This window comes from Schistocerca piceifrons, chromosome 7 (genome assembly GCF_021461385.2).
Source record: "Schistocerca piceifrons isolate TAMUIC-IGC-003096 chromosome 7, iqSchPice1.1, whole genome shotgun sequence".
NCBI classification, from domain to species: Eukaryota; Metazoa; Arthropoda; class Insecta; order Orthoptera; family Acrididae; genus Schistocerca; species Schistocerca piceifrons.
Genome location: NC_060144.1, coordinates 212,297,574 through 212,322,975, shown reverse-complemented (window position 1 = coordinate 212,322,975; position 25,402 = coordinate 212,297,574). Strand labels below are relative to the sequence as shown.

The following is a 25,402-nucleotide window of genomic DNA, read 5'->3' as shown; positions in this document are numbered from 1 at the left end:
TATTAGAACTACTGATGGCCTCGGGAGAGCCAGTCATGACAAAACTCTACCATCTGGTGAGCACGATGTATGAGACAGGCGAAATTCCCTCAGACTTCAAGAAAAATATAATAATTCCAATCCCAAAGAAAGCAGGTGTTGACAGATGTGAAAATTACCGAACTATCAGTTTAATAAGTCACAGCTGCAAAATACTAACGGGAATTATTTACAGATGAATGGAAAAACTGGTAGAAGCCGACCTCGGGGAAGATCAGTTTGGATTCCGTAGAAATGTTGGAACACGTGAGGCAATACTGACCTTACGACTTATCTTAGAAGAAAGATTAAGAAAAGGCAAACCTATGTTTCTAGCATTTGTAGACTTAGAGAAAGCTTTTGACAATGTTAACTGGAATACTCTCTTTCAAATTCTGAAGGTGGCAGGGGTAAAATACAGGGAGCGAAAGGCTATTTACAATTTGTACAGAAACCAGATGGCAGTTATAAGAGTTGAGGGGCATGAAAGGGAAGCAGTGCTTGGGAAAGGAGTGAGACAGGGTTGTAGCCTCTCCCCGATGTTATTCAATCTGTATATTGAGCAAGCAGTAAAGGAAACAAAAGAAAAATTCGGAGTAGGTATTAAAATTCATGGAGAAGAAGTAAAAACTTTGAGGTTCGCCGATGACATTGTAATTCTGTCAGAGACAGCATAGAACTTGGAAGAGCAGTTGAACGGAATGGACAGTGTCTTGAAAGGAGGATATAAGATGAACATCAACAAAAGCAAAACGAGGATAATGGAATGTAGTCAAATTAAGTTGGGTGATGCTGAGGGAATTAGATTAGGAAATGAGACACTTAAAGTAGCAAAGGAGTTTTGCTATTTAAGGAGTAAAATAACTGATGATGGTCGAAGTAGAGAGGATATAAAATGTAGACTGGCAATGGCAAGGAAAGCATTTCTGAAGAAGAGAAATTTGTTAACATCGAGTATAGATTTAAGTGTCAGGAAGTCGTTTCTGAAAGTGTTTGTATGGAGTGTAGCCATGTATGGAAGTGAAACATGGACGATAACTAGTTTGGATAAGAAGAGAATAGAAGCTTTCGAAATGTGGTGCTACAGAAGAATGCTGAAGATACGGTGGGTAGATCACGTAACTAATGAGGAGTTATTGAATAGGATTGGGGATAAGAGAAGTTTGTGGCACAACTTGACTAGAAGAAGGGATCGGTTGGTAGGACATGTTTTGAGGCATCAAGGGATCACAAATTTAGCATTGGAGGGCACCGTGGAGGGTAAAAATCGTAGAGGGAGACCAAGAGATGAATACACTAAGCAGATTCAGAAGGATGTAGGTTGCGGTAGGTACTGGGAGATGAAGAAGCTTGCACAGGATAGAGTAGCATGGAGAGCTGCATCAAACCAGTCTCAGGACTGAAGACCACAACAACAACACTACTTCTATCCTCCCCCCTCCCCCCACCCCCTCAAATCACCCAACTGTACCTAGCAGCTGTGCCCTGTTCCCACCGTGTCCATGCATGCTTCCACAGGAAGTACACCTTCCCCCATCACTACTTTGCTGCCCCTCCTCGTCCTCACCCCAGTCTTTCCCTTACCTCCACTACCAACAAATTGCTTTTCCCATGATGAGTTGCTGCTGTACACAGTCTATCCTCAGAGGCCAGAGAAGTGGTCTGGTGTTTGTCAGTTGTGTTGGTGTGAATATCGGTGTTTTCTACTTCAGAAGAAGGCCTTTTGGCCAAAAACTTAAATGTATAGCAGGCTTTTTGTTGTGTCTTTCTGTGACTCAACATCAGCAAGGTAACATTGGCAAAAGAGGATCAAACAGTAGGCAATACGAAAGACTTTTACAGGACAGCCAAGTGTTTGAAGTAAGGATATAATGCAAGAACTGATGTGATCAAAGGTCAAGCAGAGCAAATGATAACAGATGAATCAAAATCTATGGAGGAATGTAAAAACTATTTCAAAAATATCTTGAATTTGGATGAAACTGTCAACAGTGTTATGAGAGCAGAATTGAACAAAAATTGTACAGAGAAAATAGAATGACAATACCAATACGGAAGAATGAATGGCCAAGCATGGAAGAGGTAGGAGATATCATGCAAAATGTTGAAGAAAGGCAAGACACCAGGAACATATGGAATACTTGCAGAGATGTTGAAAGAAAGAAGAGGTATCCTACAAGAGAGAGTGTACCACCTGATTTGGCAGGAGAAAGGATCTGATCAGAATGGAAACAGTCTGTCACATGCTCAATGATTAAGAAATGAGACCCAATGAAATGCAACATCTACAAAGGAATTACCTTACTATGAACAGTTTATAAGATCCTGAGCATGCTGTTGCTGAAGTGGCTAACACCATATATAGAGGTACTTAGATTCCAACAAAAAGTACATAGACTCCAACAATATGGGTTTAGAAAGGGAATAGCAGTCATAGACCAAGTGTTATCAAATGGCTGAGAATTATCAAGAAATGTTCACTGTCTTTTTGTGGAGTTCCAAAAAGGATATAAAAGTGTATTTCTGTGTGAGCATGTAAGCAACCTGACAAGCATTAGAAAGGGTGCAAGTTTCCAGAAAACTAACACATGCAGGAAAGATGAAAGTGAATGGAAATATGTGGTGAAGTTTGTGGTCAGGTCTGAAGTGTGTCAGTGAAATGTGGCAAACCAGAATGGAAAGCAAATTGAACACATTACCACAACTCTTACTTCACTAAGGGCTTGCCACCACCCAAGTTCCAATACTGTTAGAAGAATATAATGGATCTCTTTTGTATACTACCTTAGTAGACTAGTTACGTAACATACAAGCATTCCAAATTAGACAAAGAACAAAACAATCATAATGTCAGAAGCATGAACAAAGTAGTAATCTGCACCTAGTGGATAATGTAATATGTAAATGGTTACAAGTAATAACATATCAAATGCATAATCTCAGTCAGTTGGTAGGAACATTTGAAATTGTCGTATTCTTGTTTCAATTAACATACACTACGGATAAAAAAATTGCAACGCCGAGAAGGCCTTGTTTGAGGTAAATGAAAGTTGGTAGGCATGCTTCTACATCTGAACTTATATGAGTGGCACTAGCAGCATCACTATGAGGATGCAAATCAGTGCTTTAAATACACACTGTAATCATTGTGAGCATCAGTTACCTTTCAGATTGGATGTGGTGAGTTGATGTTAATCAAGAATTCCTTTAAGGCGACAAAGAAACTATTATCGACACCTCATTGAGTTTGAATGAGGTCATGTGATAGGGCTACAAGAATCTGGACGTTCCTTTGCAGTGTTGTGGAAAGACTTGGCAGGAATGTAGCCACTGGACAAGACTGCTGGCAACAGTGTTCACCAGAATGTACAATTGCAAGAAGACTGGGTTCCAGATGAACATATAGCCCTAATGAGAGGGAAGACATAATGTTAGGTGTATGGCTCAGGTGCATTGTACTGCTTTTGCAGCAGCAATTATAGCAACAGCTGGCACCACAGTGACACAATGAACTGTTACAAATCAGTTACTTCAAGGACAGCTCTGAGCCAGATGCCCTATATTGCGCATACCACTGGCCCCAAATTACCACCATTTGCAACTTCAGTGGTGTCAAGCAAGAGCTCATTGGAGGGCAAAGTGGAGGTCTGTTGTGTTTTCTGATGAAAGCTGGTACTGCCTCAGTGCCAGTAATTGCCATGTTTTGGTTACAAGGAGGTCAGTTGAGGGCCGGCAACCAATCTGTCTGCATGCTTGACACACTGGATCTGCACCTGGAATTATGGTCTGGGCAGCAATTGCCTATGAAAGCAGGAGCACTCCCATGGTTATCCCATGCACCCTGCCTCTAAATCTATATGTCAATCTGGTGATTCGACCTGCTGTGCTGCCATTCATGAGCAACATTCCAGGGGATATTTTCCAGCAGGGTAATGCTCACCCACATACCACTGTTGTAACTAAACATGCTCTACAGAGTGTCAAAATGTTGCCCTGGCCTGCTCAGTCTACACATCTGTCTCCTATTGAGCATATATTGGACATCATCGGACAACAACTCTGCCATAATCTACAATCAGAATTAGCTGTCCTTTTAATGACTGAGCAAGTGCAACAGGCTTAGAATTCCATCCATAAACTAAGTCCAGCACCTGTAGAATACAATGCATGCATGTTTGCAAGCTTGCATTCAACATTCTGGCAGCTACAGCAGTTATTAATGCATCAGCATTTCACGTTTTAAATGTCCTATCTTGCAATGTTAATCGTTTAAATATATTCATCAAACAATGGAAAATCCAGGGAGGAATGTGAGTGTCCTTTAATTGTGCCTGTCTGCAATTTGACATGTTTTATTTAAATATGTTGCCTAGACAAATATATTCCCAAAATTTCATTACTTTACATTAAATGTGTTTTTGGTGTTGAGATTTTTTTCTGTCAGTGTGTAATGAAAACGTGTTACATCACGTTACTCATTTTTGTGTACCAACCAATAAACATAAACGGATGGTCAGAAAATTATAAGAACTGCTACTATCTATTTTTCTAAAAAACATATGTGTCAATGTTTGCTGGTACTCAAAGTAATTATGTAAGTTTAATGAAATAATGAAACCCAACAAATGTTAACAAATCATCAAAAGATACTTTCTGCATAAAATACAGAATTATTGCAAAAGTTAACTGAGTGCACTGTTAAAATTTACGTTGAAAACATGGTAGAAACACCATACTTAATGTAATGGTATTGTCAAAGTCATTGTTTACTGTGCATATCTGATGTAAATTCAAATGTTATGATTGTTTTCTGGCTAATTTGTGTGTGTCAAACAAATAGTAACATTTCTACTGTTTCTGTACATATGTAAAATTTACTTGATGAAATAACTTCCAATTGTAAACTGAAAATAAAATTAACAATTAAATAATTGTTTGAAAGTATATATTAGGATATGAGTTGGGAAGTTTGAGGTTCACAGTTGAGCTGTGTCACATTGAGTAATAAAATGTCTTAAAAACCTATAAATATATACCTGTTATTTCAAGTAACATTGCACACTGATAATAATTCTACTGATCCTGTTCTTGTCAGAATCACCAGGACATTGGATAGGAAAAAAAGTATCTGTTTTACACCATCTACCTGAACTGAATAATTCTGATGAGACTTACTTGCAGAAAATTTATATCACACCATATATATATAATAGAGGGAAACATACCACGTGGGAAAAATTTATCAAAAAACAAAGATGATGTGACCTACCACCAAACGAAAGCACTGGCAGGTCGAAAGACACACAAACATACACACAAAATTCAAGCTTTTGCAACAAACTGTTTGTTGCATCATCATCATCAGGAAAGAGGGAAGGAGAGGGAAAGATATATATATATATATATATATATATATATATATATATATATATATATATATATATATATATATATATATATATATATATATATATATATATAAAAAAAGAAAGATGATGAAACTTACCAAACAAAAGCGCTGGCAGGTCGATAGACACACAAACAAACACAAACATACACACAAAATTCTAGCTTTCGCAACCAATGGTTGTCTCGTCAGGAAAGAGGGAAGGAGAAGGAAAGACAAAGGATATGGGTTTTAAGGGAGAGGGTAAGGAGTCATTCCAATCCCGGGAGCGGAAAGACTTACCTTAGGGGGAAAAAAGGACAGGTATACACTCGCACACACACACATATCCATCCACACATACACAGACACAAGCAGACATTTGTAAAGGCCTTTCCCACGTGGAATGTTTCCCTCTATTATATATATATATATATATATGGAATTCAGCTAGGTAGAAGGATCAAAACACTGGCCCTACACAGATGATGTAGTTTTAATAGCACAGAATGAGAAAGACCTGGTTCAGATGGGAACAGTGTTACTGGAAGAGGCAATGACAACAGGCTTGAAGATGAATGTGGACAAGACCCAATACCTCATAGTGAGCAGAGATAACTATAACAGACCTTTAGGTATAGATGGTAAAATCTCTGAAAGGGCGAAAGAGTTCATATACCCTGGGGCAGAACTCAGCAAAAGGAATGTGATAAGCCAAGAAATAATGGCAAGAATTCAAATAGAAAACAGGTCTGGGTGTGCATTGGGAAATCTGCTCAAGTCCCAGCTTCTATCTAGATCCATGAAAATTATGGTCTACAGGACTGTAATACAACCCATAATATTATATGGAACAGAGAACTGAACACTGGCACAAAAGATAGAAAGAAAACTCTTGACATTTGAGACTGTTGTTCTGAGACAGTATTTTTGGACCAGGGAAGGGTGGAGACAACTAGAGAAAAAGGAAAACCCCAGACTGTAGGAGTTCTACAAATCACTGAACGTTATGGCAGAGATTGAAGAGAGCAGACTGAAGTAGTATAGTTACGTAATGTGTTAAATAAATGTCACGTGATTAGGGCCTCCCGTCGGGTAGACCGTTCGCCGTGTGCAAGTCTTTCGCTTTGACGCCACTTCGGCGACTTGCGTGTCGACGGGGATGAAATGATGATAATGATTAGGACGACACAATACCCAGCCCCTGAACGGAGAAAATCTCCAACCCAGCTGGGAATCGAACCTGGGCTCTTAGGATTGACATTCTGTCACGCTGACCACTCAGCTACTGGGGGCAGACATGTAATGTGTTGAGAAGGGCAGATCACCAGGTAGGTGGTGGAAGAAGACTTCAGAGGTAACATAACACGGGGAAGACCATGCCTGAGGTGGATTAAGGGAATCAGAACGACAGTAGTTAGAGAAGAATACATGGATCAAAGAGGATGGAGAAGACTGGTAAGGTGCAAGACCAACTGCAGTTTGTGGGGCCATTCTAGTAAGTAAATATCAGAGGTACTGCTGGTAAATGACTTTCATTATTACCTTTGTACACTGTACTGTTTGCCTCCAGTGCAAATAAACTTCAACTAGAGGAAGAAAATATAGAAAAAGTATGAAAATAGGTCAGGAAATCAACTATAACAGCATTACAATAACATTCAAGGACCAAATCAGAAATAAATTAGACATATTGGCAATGAAGTTATAGAATTAGTTGATGAACTTTTGTATTTAAGACACCTAAAGACAAGTGCTGGGTGGGCAAATGACAAAATGAACTGTTTGGTACCACTTTTGAAATTGAAGTATTAGATATCATTTTAGATTTGAAATGTATGATGACATGAATTCCTTTACAGCACATGATACATTGGAGTATTTACAGAAATAATATCTTTCTTATTTGTTTACAATTAACAAGAACATTTCTGAAACTCATACTGTGTAAACATAACATTTCAGAAAATTGGTTATCCTATTAATTTCACTTTGAAACAGAGTTCATTTATCTGAATCATAGCAAATGTCATGTAAACATGCAACAATCATGAAACCTAGTTTAAACAGTTCCTGACTATGATTTAGTATCCATTGTTTAAACAGTTACCTTTTTATTACAAAAATGTAGTTAGCTTTATGAGAAACACTTTTATCTGATGTAAAATCTCAAAACTAGAAAATATAAACAACGTTTTATAGACATCCCATACTGGAACCTTCTATATTTATTTCATAATTGTTTGACATTTTTCTTATCACAATTTTTGTTCTTTGATTTTTCCACACATGAAAACACATAATTTTGTCTCAGTTTATAAATATGTTAAAAAAAGATATTAGTAAAATAACTGTAATGACATTGTCAAGCACCCAAGTTACAAATAGTAGCAAAAAGCATGCCAGGATATCTCAGTTCAGTTTCCTACTTTGTTGTAAACAGTTTGTATGTCATTTGCTTTTTAAAAGCGTGCCAGAAGGTGATTCTCTGTCTTTACAATGACTCTGTGTTCTGGTGACACTACAAAGTGACTATTTAGTATTGTTTGATGTATATTTGTGAAGCCTTTTATAATGCAATCTCTTGTAATGTTGAAAAATGTGACTTTGTTACAGATGATAATTATTTTGAACAAATATGCAACTAAAAATCGACCAAGGAAAGAAAGAAAATAGATTGGAATTAAGTATGAATGAAATACCATTATTCTTATGAATTTTAAGCCTGGGTACCACTGAACAATAAAGCAATTTCTGCAGAGCTCACCACTGAAACATAAGCAAGAAATTTTATACAAGACAAACTTTTGAGCACTTACCTTACCCATGAGAATAAAATACACTGAAAATAGTGGTGAGTTTGCTAGGAGAGGGACTATGTCATGGTGTGGTTTAGGTAAACTAAATATGTTTGCACCAATATACAATTGAACCCCCCCCCCCCCCCTCCCTCACACACACACACACACACACACACACACACACACACACACACACACACACAGAGAGAGAGAGAGAGAGAGAGAGAGAGAGAGAGAGAGAGATTGAGAATGGTGTGGTGTGGTTTTGGTAAACTAAATATGCTCCATGTGTATTACCAGTTATGTATCACAGCAATGAGGCATAGACTTTTCATGTGTAATCCATACTTAAACATAGGTTTCCCTGTCAAGCAATGGAGATATGTATGTTAAGAGGTATGGCAGATGGGAAACTAACGAATGGAACAGAGATTAGTTGAGTGGTATGCATGCTTGTGACTGTAATGTAAATACAATGGAGGTGACCAAGAGAATGGATGTTGAATAAACTTCTCCCTCTTGAGAGGAGTATTTGCTCCAGATGTTGCTGTATCTTGCTGAATTCCAGGAAACAGGGGGAGACTGAGGCAACATTGTATTATAAAATGCTGGACATACCATAATATGTTGAAAGGTGGGAATATGAATGCACCAAAGAACATGGTCAAACATGATTGTTTTGGGGTACAGATGCTATGGTGTGGGGAGGCAAATGTTGCATGGGTATACTGACCTCCAAATCTTTAAACACGGCACGTTCAAAGGTCAATGTTATTGTGACATTGTACTCCTTCACCATGTGCATTTATCAGAGGTTCATTTGGTCTTGAATTTATTTTTATGGATGTCACTGTATGACTGCACTGAGCAGCACTAGTGGAGGTCTTGGAATGAGAGGATTTCGGTGAATGGCGTGGCCGGCCCATTCCCCCCAACCTCCCCCCCCCCCTCTCCCCCCATCTTAAATCCCATCAAGCACATGTGGGATGCACTGGGGAGATCTATTGCAGCATGTCCAGATGCACCAATGATCATCCAGCAGTGGTCAATACTGCTGGCCTTTTGGTCAGCATGGGAGCTCATTACTGAGTATGCACAGTTGTAGGTGGTAATCACACCCTTATTAAGAACTATATCTCTCCATTCGTCATGTACAGGTGACCATTGTGAATCTAGTGTCTTTAACACAATTATTGTCTGTGAATAAAACTGCCATTTCTGTTTGTCTCAGTGCATATGTTTTTAGTTGCCTTCTGTACTACTCTTTTTATGTCTGGTCCAAGTGTCACCAAGCTATATTACTTGGCAGTGACACATGATGGAAAAGTTACTTTCATTCTTGTTTTGCACACCAGTGTGCACACCATGAATAATTAGGGTCTCAACACACATCCCTGCAGCATGCCCCAGGTTACTTATACAACTGTGATGATTCTCCATCCACAAATATGTTTGCACCTTTCTACCAAGAAATTCTCAGTCCAGTCACAAATTCTGTTGAATCCTACTTGATCATGCTTTCCTTAATAACTGATGTTGTGGTACTGAGCCAAATCCTTTCATACGTCATCTGTTTCTTAGTACATTGAGACTAATATCTATGGAATTCATCTTTCCAATGATGTCAGAATCAAATGAATGAATGAACTGAGTGGAAGTGCTTTCTTGCAACTCCATAGCTGCAGATACTGCATACTGTAAAAACCACAATGTAAATTGTGATTATCAAAACTCTATGAATGATCTTTGTACAGTTGACATCTCTTAATGCAACTAATTTTTCAGGACTGATATGTTATTGATCTGTGTCATTTGTGACCTTCTTGAATACATATACTATCCTTTTTTAATCGTATTTTATCGCACAGAAATTTATGAGATATATTGAATTAGTTGTGTAAATATTTTACAACAACATTTTATACACAAGTACAAAATGAAGAGATAATTTAGAAATAAAAAATACCATTTTAAATATTTACCAAGTCTGATGATTATTAGATGCTATGATATGAATAATGATGAGCTTACAAATGAAATACATAAGATAATCATGAAAAATATGTTGTGAAAATATAAGCAATAACACTATAGAAGCGGCTTTACACATACAAGAAACTGACTACAAAGAAGCAGAGAGAATTGAATGAGCAGGCAACAGTATAAGCAGTGAACAATGAATGAACAACTGGAAATAAATTCTTCTCTAAGTCAGTGATAAAAATAATGAATCTATATAAAAAATTTATATCTACTAGACCTAGACAGGTCACATTTCAGATGTTTGATCATCAATTTCACAAAGCTGTTTACCTTTGTTGCTTGTTCCAACTTTTTCTTCTCATCCAGTCCACCTCCCTGCATGATTTTTGCTTCAAGAAATGTTGCTCCAAAAACAATTGGCACTGATACCATTGCTACAAGTGCAAGTTTCCATGTGTACACAAGTGCAATGACTGCTCCAACAAATAAAGTTGAGAATGCTTGAACCATGGTACCAATTCTTAGCCCCGTTGCCTACACAATCATCAGCCATGTTAGAAGATAACAAAAATAAACTAAAGCATGAACAAACAACAACATAAAACAGAAGTGGCCATTCAAGTGTTTCCAGAAATGGAGTGATAGGAATAAGACTGGTAAAGGATAATGGTAATTTTTATTTTGGCATGTACAGCAACTGGATTATTATTGACTAGATGCTGACAGGACTACTTCACAAATTCATTATTATCGCTACTTATGTGTACCCTGTTCATATCTCACTGAACTAAGCATTTGTGATTTTGCTCTCATCACTTATTTATTAGTTTTATGTTAATGTTTGCTTCTCCTACCCAGCTATTTTTCTCACAGTAAAGAATAATGGTTTTATATTTGGTTAGTAAGACATCACTTACTTTTATTTATATACACTGAAGTGCCCAAGAAATTCATATAGGCATGTGTATTCAAATACAGAGATATGTAAACAGGCAGAATACGGCACTGCGGTCTGCAACACCTATATAGAACAAGTGTCTGGTGCAGTTGTTAGATTGATTATTGCTACTGCAATGGTAGGTTATCAAGATTTAAATGAATTTGAACATGATGTTATAGTCAGAGCATGAGCGATGGGACACAGCATCTCTGAGGTAGCAATGAAATGGTCCTTTTCCCCGTACGACCATTTCACAAGTGTACTGTGAATATTAGGACTCTAGTAAAATATAAAATCCACAACATCCCAGTGGCTGGAAAAAAATCCTGCAAGAATGGGACCAATGATGAGAGGAGAGAATCGTTCAACATGACGGAAGTGCGATCCTTCCGCAAACTGGTGCAGATTTCAATGCCGGGCCATCAACAAGTGTCAGCATATGAACCATTCTATGAAACTTCATCAGTATTGGCTTTCAGAGCCCAAAGCCCACTCATGTACCCTTTATAATTGCATGACACAAAGCTTTACACCTTGCCTGGGCCTGTCAACACCGACGTTGGACTGTTATGATTGGAAACATGTGGCCTGGTAGGATGAGTCTTGCTTCAAATTGTATCAAGCAAATGGACATGTATGGGTATGGAGATAACCTCTGTAATGGTGAGGGGCATGTGCAGTTCGAGTGATATTGGACCCCTGATACCTCTAGATACGACTCTGACAGGTGACATGTACGTACGTGTCCTGTCTGACCAGCTGCATCCATCCATGTCCATTGTGCATTGTGATAGACTTGGGCAAATCCAGCAGAACAATGCGACACTCCACACATCCAGAATTGCTACAGAGTGGTTCCAAGAACACTCTTCTGAGTTTAAACACTTCTGCTGGCCACCAAACTCCCCAGGCATGAATATTATTGAGCATATCTGAGATGCCTTGCAACATGCTGTTCAGAAGAGATCTCTACACCCTCATTATCTTCTGGATTTATGGACAGCCCTGCAGGATTCATGGTGTCAGTTCTCTCCAGCACTACTTCAGACATTAGTCAAGTCCATGCCATGTTGTGCTGCAGCACTTCTTTGTGCTTGCAGGGGACCTACACAATATTAGGTTGATAAGCCAGTTTCTTTGGCTCTTCAGTGTATTTAAGCCCAATAAAAATAAATGTTACATTCAAAAATTTATAAGTTAAAGAAGTACATCATTTTAATTGATCTTTGGTATTGTGTAGGTAAAAATGCATTTTTTTATGCTACACAATAATTTTAACCAGCAATTTTGTCAAATTTGATAGGATCATCATGCCTAAATGAATATAGCATAACCCCAATTTGAAACAGTTTTTTAAAAGAATTTTGTGCTTTTCTGAGAATTGGGTGCTTTGCAAACTTCCTAAATAATCTCTGATATCTTTTCCTTGATTTTTGCCTCCTTTCAGCCTCATACAAAGTGGATTACTTTTATCTAAGAATCTCAGTGACCTGCAACCTCTTCTCCCTTTCCAGTTGCCTGAACTATTTTCTCTATTCTACTCTGAAGGACTCCATGGTTCTGTGTGACCTTGTCTAGGAGTTGATCTCCTGAATAGAAGTATTATCCTACGTCCTAGTGAATTTAATCATTATATACACATTAAAGGAAGCAAGTATTATGTAGTGATAAGGCATAAAACTGATAGTCCAGCTGCACATTATTAATACAGAAATACCCAGCAGGTTTTGGTGAGATCTTCAAGTAAGCATTTGTGACGATTACTGACATTGATTTTCATTTGGTCCCATTTTGGTTACATCATGCACTGGATGTGGTACCTATAATATAGGACAGATAAACTTAACACAATATCCTAAAATATTTAGCCTACATACCAGTATCACAATATAAAACAGCGTAGTACAAGTCATTGAAATATAACATAATATCATATTTACAAATGATTACAGTAGACTCATGGAAGTAATAGTAACATTCCTCATTCTTTGCACATGTATTCCTCTACACTAAAAAATTCTTTTTCCTTTAAGTAATCCTTCAGAAGTTTTTGAGATGCCCTTTCACTCATACTGTACTGTACACTCTGAGTAAGATGCTTTATTAGTTCCAAACATGAGTATTGAGGGCCTTTTCCAGTGCCTCTGTAGAATCTTATGAAGATACTTTACTAGTTGCATATCAGAATGTTGAGGGTCTTTTTCAGCACCTCTCAGTCTGTGTGGTGTACTCCTCAGCTAGCCTTTATTTCTTGTAGCATATGAATGAACATCTGTATCTGCATCATTGCCTTTGATTAATGAAATTATTGTTTTTTATATGTACGTGGATAGAAAAGTGCATATTTTTAGATTACGAAAAGCAGTTCTGCAGAAGCTCATATTATTTTTGTTAAAATCGTCCTAAAGACCTTTATCACAATATAAAAATTATTTTTGTATTGTTGCTGCTGGAGTTTCCCCAAACAGTAATTCCATACTGGAGGCATGATTCAATTAGAACATGGTACATTGTGGATAGAAGTTTTTCTGTTAGCTTGTTGTGCAATCTGTTTCATAATAAGTATTATGGTGATTAATTTACAACAGACACTGTCTGTATGTTGTACCCATTGGAACTTATTGTCAACTGTAATTCCCAAAAATTTTATAGAGTAACTTCTTTTAGTGTTTTTGCATCTCTGAATATTGCTATGTGATCTTCCTTTTCTTGTTCATGAACATCATGAACACTATTTTTTTAGATTTATTATAAAGTCATTCTGTACATTCGGTACAATTAAACCTGGTGCTCGCCTTGAGCAAGTGCTTTCAACTGTAAACAATATCTCTCGAAAGACAATGAAGGAAGACTTCATTGTAATATGTGGTGGTGCAAATGACGTCACACACAATGATGGTTTGCATGCTGTTAATGCCCTAAAATCTGCTCTAAACCATCTAAATGACTCAAATGTCATTGTTCTCGATATTCCACACAGGTATGACTTGTCTCAATTCTCGTGTGTAAACAGGGCAGTAGCATATACAAACAGTCAATATGCAGAAATCTGCAACTGTTACACAAATGTACAAATGGTTAAGGTGCAACATTTTAGTAGAGATCTTTATACCACTCATGGCCTCCACCTCAATCGGCACGGAAAAAGTCACTTAGCGTCCATTATTTGTGAAATCGTCATAAATGCTAGGAACAATGTATACTCAAAACGCACACATTCAAAGAATGAGTGCTCCACAACACAAGAAGACTGCAGGAATGGGTATAGAGAGACGACATTGGACAAATGGCTGCTGAAAACACCAGGTAAAGCTGATTCTTCCCAGGCTCCCAGTACATGGAAACAGACCAACTTGAATAATTGGATAGTGAGAAATACCAAACCCACTCTGTCAACTGATATTTCTTTTTTAGGGATAAATGTATAAGTGGTTCTGGAAATCAAAATCTGACAATTTACCATCAAAACATATGTAGCCTGAGCAACAAGATTAATGAACTCTTAATTAATATGCAGGAGCCACAAGGTATAGATTGTGCCCATGTTCTGTGCTTTAGTGAACACCATGTTATGTCAGATATTGAAAAACTTGCTATAGATAATCACTGCTTAGCAACATCTTACTGTAGGAAATTTATAGAAAAAGGCGGAGTAGCGACCTATGTCAGAAACAGCATCACATGTAGTGTAATTAATGTGCTGAATTTTTGTATAGATCAACAGTTTGAAGTGTGTGCCATAGAGCTGGCTTTAAATAACTCTTATATAGCAGTAGTTGCTTTATACAGGGCACCTTCAGGCAACTTTAGCATTTTTTTGAAACAGTTAGATGCACTCTTATTACACATATTTAAACTCAGTAGAGATGTCATAGCTGTTGGAGACTTCAATGCAAATTTCCTAATGAACTCCATAGACAGAGTAGATCTTGAGAACTTGATGTCCTCATATAAGCTTGCTTCTGTTGTAAATTTTCCCACCAGAATAACTTCATGAACAAAATCATTAATTGATAATGTATTTATTGACATAACCAAGATTGATGATATAGCTGTCAGGCAAGTTCTGAATGGTCTCTCTGACCATGATGGACAAAGACTCACCATTAACAGTTCAAGTATTTGTGAGATTAATAATGGTCCCAACTGGAAAATTACTAGGAAATCTACTGATGAAACTATTGAGATCTTTAAATCATGTCTCCAAAACATAGACTGGAGTCCAGTATATAATGTAGAAAATGCCAATTCCAAATACAACCTTTTCAGCAATGAAGTGACTCTAATATTTGAAAGTACCTTCCCAAAAAGAATATATAAAACTCATATTAAAAAATCCACCAACAAGCCTTGGATTAACATTGGAATTAGGATTTCTTGCAAAAGAAAGAGAGTTGTTCATTGCCTCAAAAAAATCAGATGACCCTAACCTTTTAAATAACTATAAAAAATACTGTAAAATATTGAACAAAGTCATTCTGAAATCAAAAAGTTTGTATCTGTGCTCAAAAATTAATAACTCCACTAATAAAACGAAAACTATATGGGAAGTGGTACGAAATGAGACTGGTGCAAATTTCCCCAACAAGACCAAAAATATTGCTCTTAACAATGAAGCTGAGCTAGTTCAAAATCAAGATATTGTAGCTAAAATCTTAAATGAGCACTTTTTAACTGTTGCTGAGAAAACAGCATGCAAAGGCTCTTCAGAAAAGCCAATAAAAACTCTGAAAGAACTTTTCTCTAACTCTATGGACATGATAGGTATGGCCCCCATAACTGTGCAAGAAGTAAAAAAAATCATGGTGTCTCTAAAAAGTAAAAATTCGTCAGGTGTAGACAATATTTCTAGCAAACTGTTAAAACCCAGCTGTAATCCACTCTCTAAAGTTCTAGCTCATATATTCAATTCCTCTCTAAATCAAGGTATCTTCCCTGGCAGAATGAAGTACGTTACTGTGAAGCCCCTCTACAAAAAAAGGTGATCCCACAGATGTTTCCAACTAACATCCTATCTCTCTTGTAACAGCATTTTCTAAAGTCTTTGAAAAATTAATATACATCAGGATTGTCAATCACCTTGAAAAATTTGCACTAATTAGTAAACAAAAATTTGGTTTCAGATCAGGCATATCTACATCCAAAGCAATTTATGCACTTATAAATAATGTTTTAGAATGCCTTGACAAGAAAAAATTACCCATTGGCATATTCTGTGACCTGACTAAGGCTTTCGACTGCGTCGATCACACAATACTTTTAGGAAAAGCAGCCCAATATGGAATCCGAGGACAAATGGGTAACTGGCTCAGATCATATCTAGAAGATAGACAGCAAAAAATAGTATTAGGTGTTAACAATTTACAAGTAGGAGAGGTAGAGTCTGACATCATGGAGTTCCACAAGGGCTAGTCCTTGTCCCCTCCTACTTATTATATATATTAATGACCTACCTCTGTCCTCAAATAGTGCTAGCAATATCACAATGTTTTGCTGATGACACAAGTATAGTGACAGCCAGCAAAACTTCCACTGACGTAGAGTTAAATGCCAACCAAGCACTTGCAAATGCTCTGAACTGGTTCACGGCAAATTCTCTAGCAATAAACCTCAGTAAAACAAATTATATGCAGTTCCAATCCAGTTACATAAGCGCAGAAGAGATTAACATTGCACACGGGAGCCAACAGTTGCAGAGTGTTCAGTGCACAAAGTTCCTAGGTGGTCACATAGATAACCGGCTCAACTGGGAATTCCACATACAGCAAACACTAAAAAAGCTTAGCTCAGCAACATTTGCCATCTAAATAATCTCCAAAATTGGAGACATCAACGTATAAAAGTCTAAGTATTTTGGCTACTTTCATTCAGTGATGTGCTATGGAATAATCTTTTGGGGCAACTCACCACTTTCAAAAAAAAATTTTTGTAAGCCAGAAAAAAGTAGTCTGAATTATATGTAGTGTCCCCACAAGAACCTCATGTCGAAATCTCTTTAAACAGTTAGGTATATTAACCACTACCTCACAATATCTCCTCTCACTCATGGCTTTCACTCTTCTCAATTCCTCTGAATATGAAACAAATGAGGCATACCATCATTATAACACAAGGCGGAAAAGTGATATGCACTGTGAATGGAAAAATCTCTCTCTGGTGCAAAAAGGGGTAAAGTACACAAGTACAAAAATCTTTAATGCACTCCCGAGTAATATAAAGTTCTTAAAGAAAATAAAATGCTATTCAAAAAAAAGCTAAAGGAATTTCTATTGGAAAAATGTTTCTACTCTTTAGATGAATTCTTCAACTGAGATAAGTAATTTGAGTAGTAATTCAGATTATTTCCTTTGTCATTGTTATCTGTATTGTTTTTTATCACTATTGTATTTTTGTAATATATTGTTTATTATCTTGATTATATTATTGTATTGTACCAATTTTGAATCATTCATCTACCATGTGTAATATACCAGTATGTATTGTATTGTATGATATCTATATTGTATCTGCTTTGACTCGTTCCACATCCATGCGTAATCACACCATACTGGATCTATGGAATATGTATCTCAAAAAAATAAATAAATAAACAAGTCACTGTAATGTGTTATTTGTCAACAGGAATGCTCTTCTTTCCAGTGTTTCCAGATTACTTTCGATAATGTCATCTTATCAGCATACAGTATTTTTTCATCCTTCTCAATGACCTTATTATTGTTTATAAATAAGTTGAACAGAAGTGGGCCAAGTACAGATCCTTGAGAGACACTATACTTATAATCCCCAATTTCAGATCTGCACTCAGATTCTGTTTCACTTATTGTTTTCTGTAACTGACACATAATTTTATCCATTGCACTGCATGTCTATGTATGCCATAGCTTTCAAGTTCTTCAATTAGTGCTGATGGGTGATTGTGTCAAAAGTTTTAGATAAGTCCAGAAATGTAACAGATACAGAATTTCTTTTTATCTAATGCATCTATAACAGATTCCGTTAGGCTTGAGATAGGGGGTTTCCTTAGACTTCTGTTTTTGGAAATCATGTTGTGCCGAAATCAGACTACTATGTTTCCTAGGAAACTTCTAGCCAGAAAAGGTTAATATTTTTATCCAATCATTAGCAAAAGAAACCTGGGAAGATGTGTACTCAAAAATCATCAACTGATGAATCATTCAATGCATTTTATAATACTTTCATGTCCATATTTGAGATGTGTTTTCCAAAAAAACTGCCAAGAATTAATGTCATGCCAAGAAACAGCAGCCAGTGGATAACACCTGCTGTCAGAGTATCCAGTCAAAAGCTAAAACTTCTCAATCAACTGAGGAAAGACAACCAAGATGAACACTTTGCAGAATATGCTAAGACATATAAAAAAAATTTATAAGAAAGTAATTAAAACATCCAAGACAATGCACAATGACAAAGTAATCATAGGGACAGCGAACAAGTCATAAGCAATATGGACTATAGTAAAAAAGGAAACAAAGAAAAGTGTTAAAAAGTAAGGTGACATTTGTATTAAAAGACAATCGTGGTGTGTTACTCAGAAATGATACTCTAGCAAATTACATAAATGACTATTTCATAAACACTCCAGTCAATCTGAGTAAAAATTTTGCTAATAATAGTAGTACCACAGTTCAAAGAGAGCAAAGTGGTAGTTCAATATTGCTATGTCCCACACATAAATTAGAAATTCTTAAGATAATAAAAACAATGAAGAATAAAATGTCCTCTGGAACTGATGAGGTACCAAGTTCAGTCATAATTAAATGCACTAGTTTCATAGCAGAACCACTCTCACTTATCATAAACATATCATTAACAGAAGAGGCATTCCCACAATGATTAAAAATTTCAAAAATAAAACCATTGCATAAAAAGGGTAATATATATGTAGTGGGAAACTATAGACCAATAGCTTTGTTATCTGTATTTTCAAAAATAATAGACTCTCATGGAAAATATAATTACAAATTACCTTGAAATATTTAATCTCTTTTCTGTAAACCAACTTGGTTTTTGCAAAGGCATGAGTACAGAAACAGCAATTACCCAATTCATCGAAAACATTGTAACAGAACTTGACAGTAATAACAGTACAGTTGGAATAAACTTGGACTTATCGAAGGCATTCAATACTGTTGATCATGATATCTTGCTAAACAAACTAGAAGCTATAGGTATATGATGAGTTGCATTAAAATGCTTTCACTCATATCTCCACATTAGAAAACAGGTAGCAGAAATGACTTTAGCAAACAATAAAAACCAAAGTATTGTGTACAGATCGGACATGCAGACAGTACCAATCAGAGTACCTCAGGACAGTGTTCTAGGATCTCTCTTATTTCTTATATATATTAATGATATCAAGACCCCAATCAGTGGCATGCACATAACTTCATTTGCTGATGACACAAATATTGTTGTAACAGACATAAATAGGGTATTGCCAACACCAGCAGCCAGAGTGTTGGAATACATACAAAACTGGTTTGAACAGAACAGGCGAACCTTAAATATTTCAAAAAATAATTCTATACATTAAAGGAAAACAAAGTCTTATAATGTTGTGAACCTCAAAATTCAAAATAAACAAATTGAAAGGGTAGCTGCCACAAAATTCTTAGGTGTGCAAATTGATGAAAATCTAGACTGGAATGCCCACATTCTCTACCTCACTAACATGTTAAGTTCTACTTGCTTTGCATTGTGCATAATTAGTACTATGTGTATTAGAGAATGTAGCAGAACTGTCTACTTTGCTTACATCCATTCTGCTATCACCTATGGCATAACCCTCTGGGATCATAATAAGGCAAACATGAAAACCATCTTCACCTTACAAAAATGAGCTGTTAGAATAATTTCAAACAGTAAAAGGCTAACACCTTCCAAATAGTTATTTCAACATCTAAATATTCTACCCTTACCATGCCTTTATATAAAAAAGTGCTGTTAATATAAAAATGCACATTGATAATTATAAAACCAACTCAGATCTTCACTCGTACAAGACAAGAATGTGCAATGCCGTCCACACAACAAGAGTAAACAAGTCTTTAACACATAAACAAACCATCAATTTGGATACTATATTGTACAACAAACTTCCAAATCAGCTAAAAGAAATAAAAACATTGTCTACATTCAAGGAAGCAATATTTAAATTCTTAATGACCAACTGCTATTATAGTATAAATGAATATCTGCAATAACCTTGTAGCAAGTAACTACATTCATTTACTGTATGTTAATAGTATGATAAATCAAATGCTTGCCACAGCCTCAATGTTAATTTTTCTGAACAAAAGTGTAAAATCAATTATTTACTTGTAATCCTCCTCCAAATTTTGTGTAAAAGGCCCTGAACAAAACTGTTAAATCAGTTATTTACTTGTAATGTATTTCTTCTAAAAGATCCTTCTCATGCTTTTATATTATTACTGTAATCAAAGTTGTATTCCCCAAAAATATTGTGATGGGTACAATGAACAATTGTATTATGTAGGAAGCTGTACACCCTTATCTTATTTTGTTATACTATGTTCCTTATGAAATCTATACTTAAACTGTCGCTGGATGAATAAACTACTACTACTACTACTACTACTACTACTACTACTAATGCGATCATCCCATTATGAATGAGCATTTATAGTATTCTTGAGAAACCAGAGAGTAAAAATACTGGTCTGTAGTTATTTTGGTCATCTTTGCCACCTTTCTTGTAGACTGGTAGAACTTTGCATATTTTTAATTTTTCTGGAAATACTCCTCCTTCGAATGAGCAGTTTGTTATATCCAAAAGAGGTTTAGTTATTTTTTTTATTCCCATACTTCATTATACAATTTAATATTTCATCACCTCCTACAGACTTCTTGGATTTTAATTTCTGGATCATTTTATGAGGTATGTTTTTATTACTGGTTCCAGGAACATTGAGCACGATAGTTGCCCTAGGTGTTCTAGGATGCTTTGACCTCTGATGATTTTTTCCACCTTTAAACTTTGTACCACATCTATAAAATTCTCGATGAGTATATAGCAATGTTTCTTCCCCTGTAACTGTATTGTTTTCATTTCTCATTGACTTAATAAAATTTCTGTTATTTTTGCTCTTTTAACTACATTTTTCAGTGTTGTTAATGTCCCATGCTGTTTTACTTTTATGATTTGAATTTGCTGTGGCTCTGTTTGCTGTATTGGCTTTTGCTTCTCTACATTGAGCGTTTTAAGTATAATTACATGAAAGCTTTGTGAAAGAGTGTCTATAAAAATCAGGACATGCCCTATTATGATTACATACATATGAGCACTTAACAACCATGCAGTAACAGTAACAACAAGGAGTAAAGAGTAAGCTGTCAATATCAGTTTGCATATCCTAACATGTTCCCTTAAACTGACATTGATACAAAATATGAATTTCAAATGTGCAGCCAGTCACTCACTTATTACACAAGACCACAGTTCCTACCACATGTTTCATACCTTGCATTACATAGGGGTTTTGTAACAGCTAACATTTCTTCAATAGGCAGATGTTCAATATTAACAACTCCTGACTCAACATGCCTTCTTATACAGTGATATTTTATATGTATGTGCTTGGATTGAGAATTTGTCACTAGATGCCTCGCTATCTAAATGGATCCTTTATTGTCACACTATACTTTAAGTGACTTTGTGACACTATTTCAATATAACTTGGACATAAGTTGTCTTAACCACAGTAAATCTTGAACAGTTGATGCCAAAGCCATATATTTAGTTTCACAAGTAGAAATTGCAGCAGTTTTTGTTTTCTACTACACCATAAAATTAATCAGTTTTGCATTTTTATGCATGAACCAGTTACATAATGTCTTCCATTGCTTTTACTCCCCAATCTGAAGGTCATCTCTAGAAAATTCCAACTTATAGCCAATGGTTCACTTTAAATATCTAAACACATTTTTTTTACTGATAACAAATGGACATTTATAAAACAGTGATTATATCTGTTAAGGAGATAAACAGCAAAGCAAATATCTGGAGGTTTGTGACTGATATAGCAGACTTCCAATTGTGTCCTGATGAAATACACTGATGTCAGTTGATTTGACTACCTCAAATTCCAAAGCAAGTTTGAATGATGTTGACATTGGCTTGGCTTCATTCATTCAAAATTTCTCCAGAACTTTTCTTGGCAGATCCAAATCATCCCATTTTCATGATTTCATGTAATTTTCATACCTAGGCAACGGATCACTGGTCCTAAATCTTTTATCTCAAAAAATCTCTTCAAAGATCTTGATGTATTTCAAAACACTTATATCATTTGAAAATAATAGCATATCATCAAGATATAACACTATGATGAATAGTTTGCTGCCATTTATATGAAAATAGGTATGTGGATTAGTGCTTGATCTGCTCAGTTTCAGTTTCCTCATCACCTCATCAATTTTTTGATTCGTTCCTACCAGCCTTTTTAAATACATGAACAGCTTTCTTCAGCCTCCATACTTTTCTAACAGCTGTAAAATTTTCTGGTGGAATGGCATAAATTCCTCCATTTAGTTCTTCATAAAGATAAGCTGAGGTAATATCAACATGTTCAATCTCCAGGTTTTCTTGAGATGTCACAGACAAGAAATATAGATGCATGCTTGACCACTGGAGCAAAAGTTTCCTGATAATTAACACCTTGTGCTTGAGAGCCACATTTTACTGCTACGTGTGCCTTAAATGTTTCTGGTGCACTGCTAATCCCAGGCTGCATCTTCAACACACACTTAGTCTAGGGAGATATGTGTCCCCTGGGCAGTTCTACCTCTTCAGATGTGTCATTATGAGCTAAAGATAAGAATTCTTTTGACATTTATTTTTTCTGTTCTTTCTCATTTATTCCTTCTTCAAGGCCTCTTTCAAACCATTGTCTGCATTTGGAATTCATTCTTGCAAGTACCAAGTAGAATGGTCAGGCCACTCCTTGTGTTTTGGCTTTCTGCTTGCCCTTCAAGGTGTGAACCCTTGTAGAACTATAGGATCCAAGTTTTGATTCTCGTGTTCCTCATCTTGAGCTTTAGTTTCCACTGGGTCACTGTCAAAATCATAAATGGTTCATTATCACTATTGGCTGATTTAAGTCTTTTTTCAGAATATTTATGTCATGAAGAACTGCTTATTGTTCTAATCATAAGTGATAGATGATCATAGGTTCTTCTGTCTTTGAACTCAGAAAATTCTCATCCTTCATGAAATTTACATGCCCACTGACAATTAGTTGGAAAGTCTCCTTATCAATGATTTGACAGCCTTTTGTTGCTTGGCAGTATCCGAAAAATGTCAGCTTCTGTGACTTCTCATCCATTCTTGCAGTTTGGTTTCAGAATGTGAACTTTTGCAGTGCTGCCAAAACTTCTCAAGTGTGGTAAAGAAGGCTTTCTCCTTTACCAAACTTCATATGGTATTTTTTCTCCAAGTGTGGTGCACAGACAGTGATTTGATAGGTATGCAGCTGTAGACACAGCTTCAATCCAGTGCTCCTTGTGTAAACTGACATCAAACAGCATGGTAAGAACTTTGCCAAGATACATTAGATTAGCTCTCTATGTTTAGCTCTCTCGGAAACACTGTTTTGCAGTGGATTGTATCATAATGTAAACAGATGTGATACCTTCAGAATTTAGAAATTTTTTGAGTTCATCATGGGCATATTCCTTTTCACTGTCAGACCACGACTTCCTGATAATTTTGTCTGTCTGTTTTTCCATCATGATATTGAAGTTTTTAAAAATCTGAGTGACCTCAGACTTTTTCTTTAAAAAGTAAATGACCCTTAATCTTGATAAATCATCAGTTACTGTGAAAAAATAACAATTTCCTCCAACAGATGGAGTCTCCATTGGCCCACACAATCAGAATATAGTAAGTCCAAGATGCTTTTAGAATACCTTTTATAGTTTTGAACAGAAGATGTGACTGTTTTCCCATGGTGCACAATTCACATTGATCTTTGAGAGCACTATCCTCATTTAATACTATTGAAACCTTTGCCAATTCCAGCATGCTTCTGTGATTTATATGTCCAAGCCTGCGATGCCATGGGACTCCAATACCTTTTGTGTAGTAGCACTGTTTCAGTTCACTTGAATTCAAACAACATATGCCATTCTTAGTTGATGCTTTGGCAACTAGTTCTCCTCCTGCATCATAGATGAATCTACCTTTTTGTTAAACATCACTTTATGGCCTTTACTTACAATTTTACTAACTGAGAGGAAATCCATGGCTGAGTCTGGTATCTAAATGATATCAGATGCTTCTATTTCCACTGTTTTATCACTAGTACAGAAGGTAAGATCAACATTTCCAGATGTCTTTGCTACTAAACCGTCACCTCATGCACTGATCACAGAGCCATTACATGGCTTTATATTATGAACCTTTCCTCCATCATTAGTGATGTGCATGGAAGCACAAAAATCTAAATACCTCTTCTCCCTTTCAGACACTGTGTAGAATCTGCACAAGAAAGGCTTTCTTGTGTTCAGACTGTTTTCTGGTTAAATTTTCTTTATCATTTTTTATGAGCTTTCTCCTTTTTCACTCTTCCTAGAACAATATTTAGCAATATGATTGAGTTTGTTGTTGCTGTAGCTTTTATTTCTATGACTCTGCGTATTTACACACACATCAAAAAAAATTTTCCATCACCTCGGTTCCGAGTGTTCCAGAACCTGTACAGAAAATTGGAATAGAGATCAACATAAACATCATTTCTGCCCTTTTTATTGCTCACAAAAACCACACATTGCATGTTGTACAGAGGGATCTTCAGAGGTGGTAGTCCATATTGCTGTACACACTGGTACTTCTAATGCCCAGTAGCACATCCTCTTGCATTGATGCATGCCTGTATTCGTCGTGGCATACTATCCACAAGTTCATCATGGCACTGTTGGTCCAGACTGTCCCTCTCCTCAACACCGACTCGGCGTAGATCCCTCAGAGTGGTTGGTTGGTCACGTCGTCCATAAACAGCCCTTTTCAACCTATCCCAGGCATGTTTGATAGGGTTCACATCTGGAGAACACGCTGGCCACTCTAGTCAAGTGATGTTGTTACCCTGAAGGTGGTCATTCACTAGATGTGCACGATGGAGGTGCGAATTGTCGTCCATGATGATGAATGCCTCATCAATACGCTGCCAATATGGTTGCACTATCAGTGGAGGGTGGCATTCACGTATCGTACAGCCATTACAGCATCTTCCA

The 25,402-nt window shown here is 36.4% G+C and overlaps 1 protein-coding gene across 2 annotated transcripts in view; it reads right to left on the bottom strand.

Moving 5' to 3' along the window:
- Positions 1–25,402, bottom strand: part of LOC124804835 (multidrug resistance protein homolog 49-like) — a 211,947-nt gene that overhangs the window by 63,855 nt on the left and 122,690 nt on the right. For both annotated transcript variants that reach the window (XM_047265182.1, XM_047265181.1), the window contains one exon: positions 10,519–10,722. In XM_047265182.1, coding sequence (XP_047121138.1) covers positions 10,519–10,722 — 204 coding nt within the window. The remainder of the gene's footprint in view (positions 1–10,518; positions 10,723–25,402) is intronic.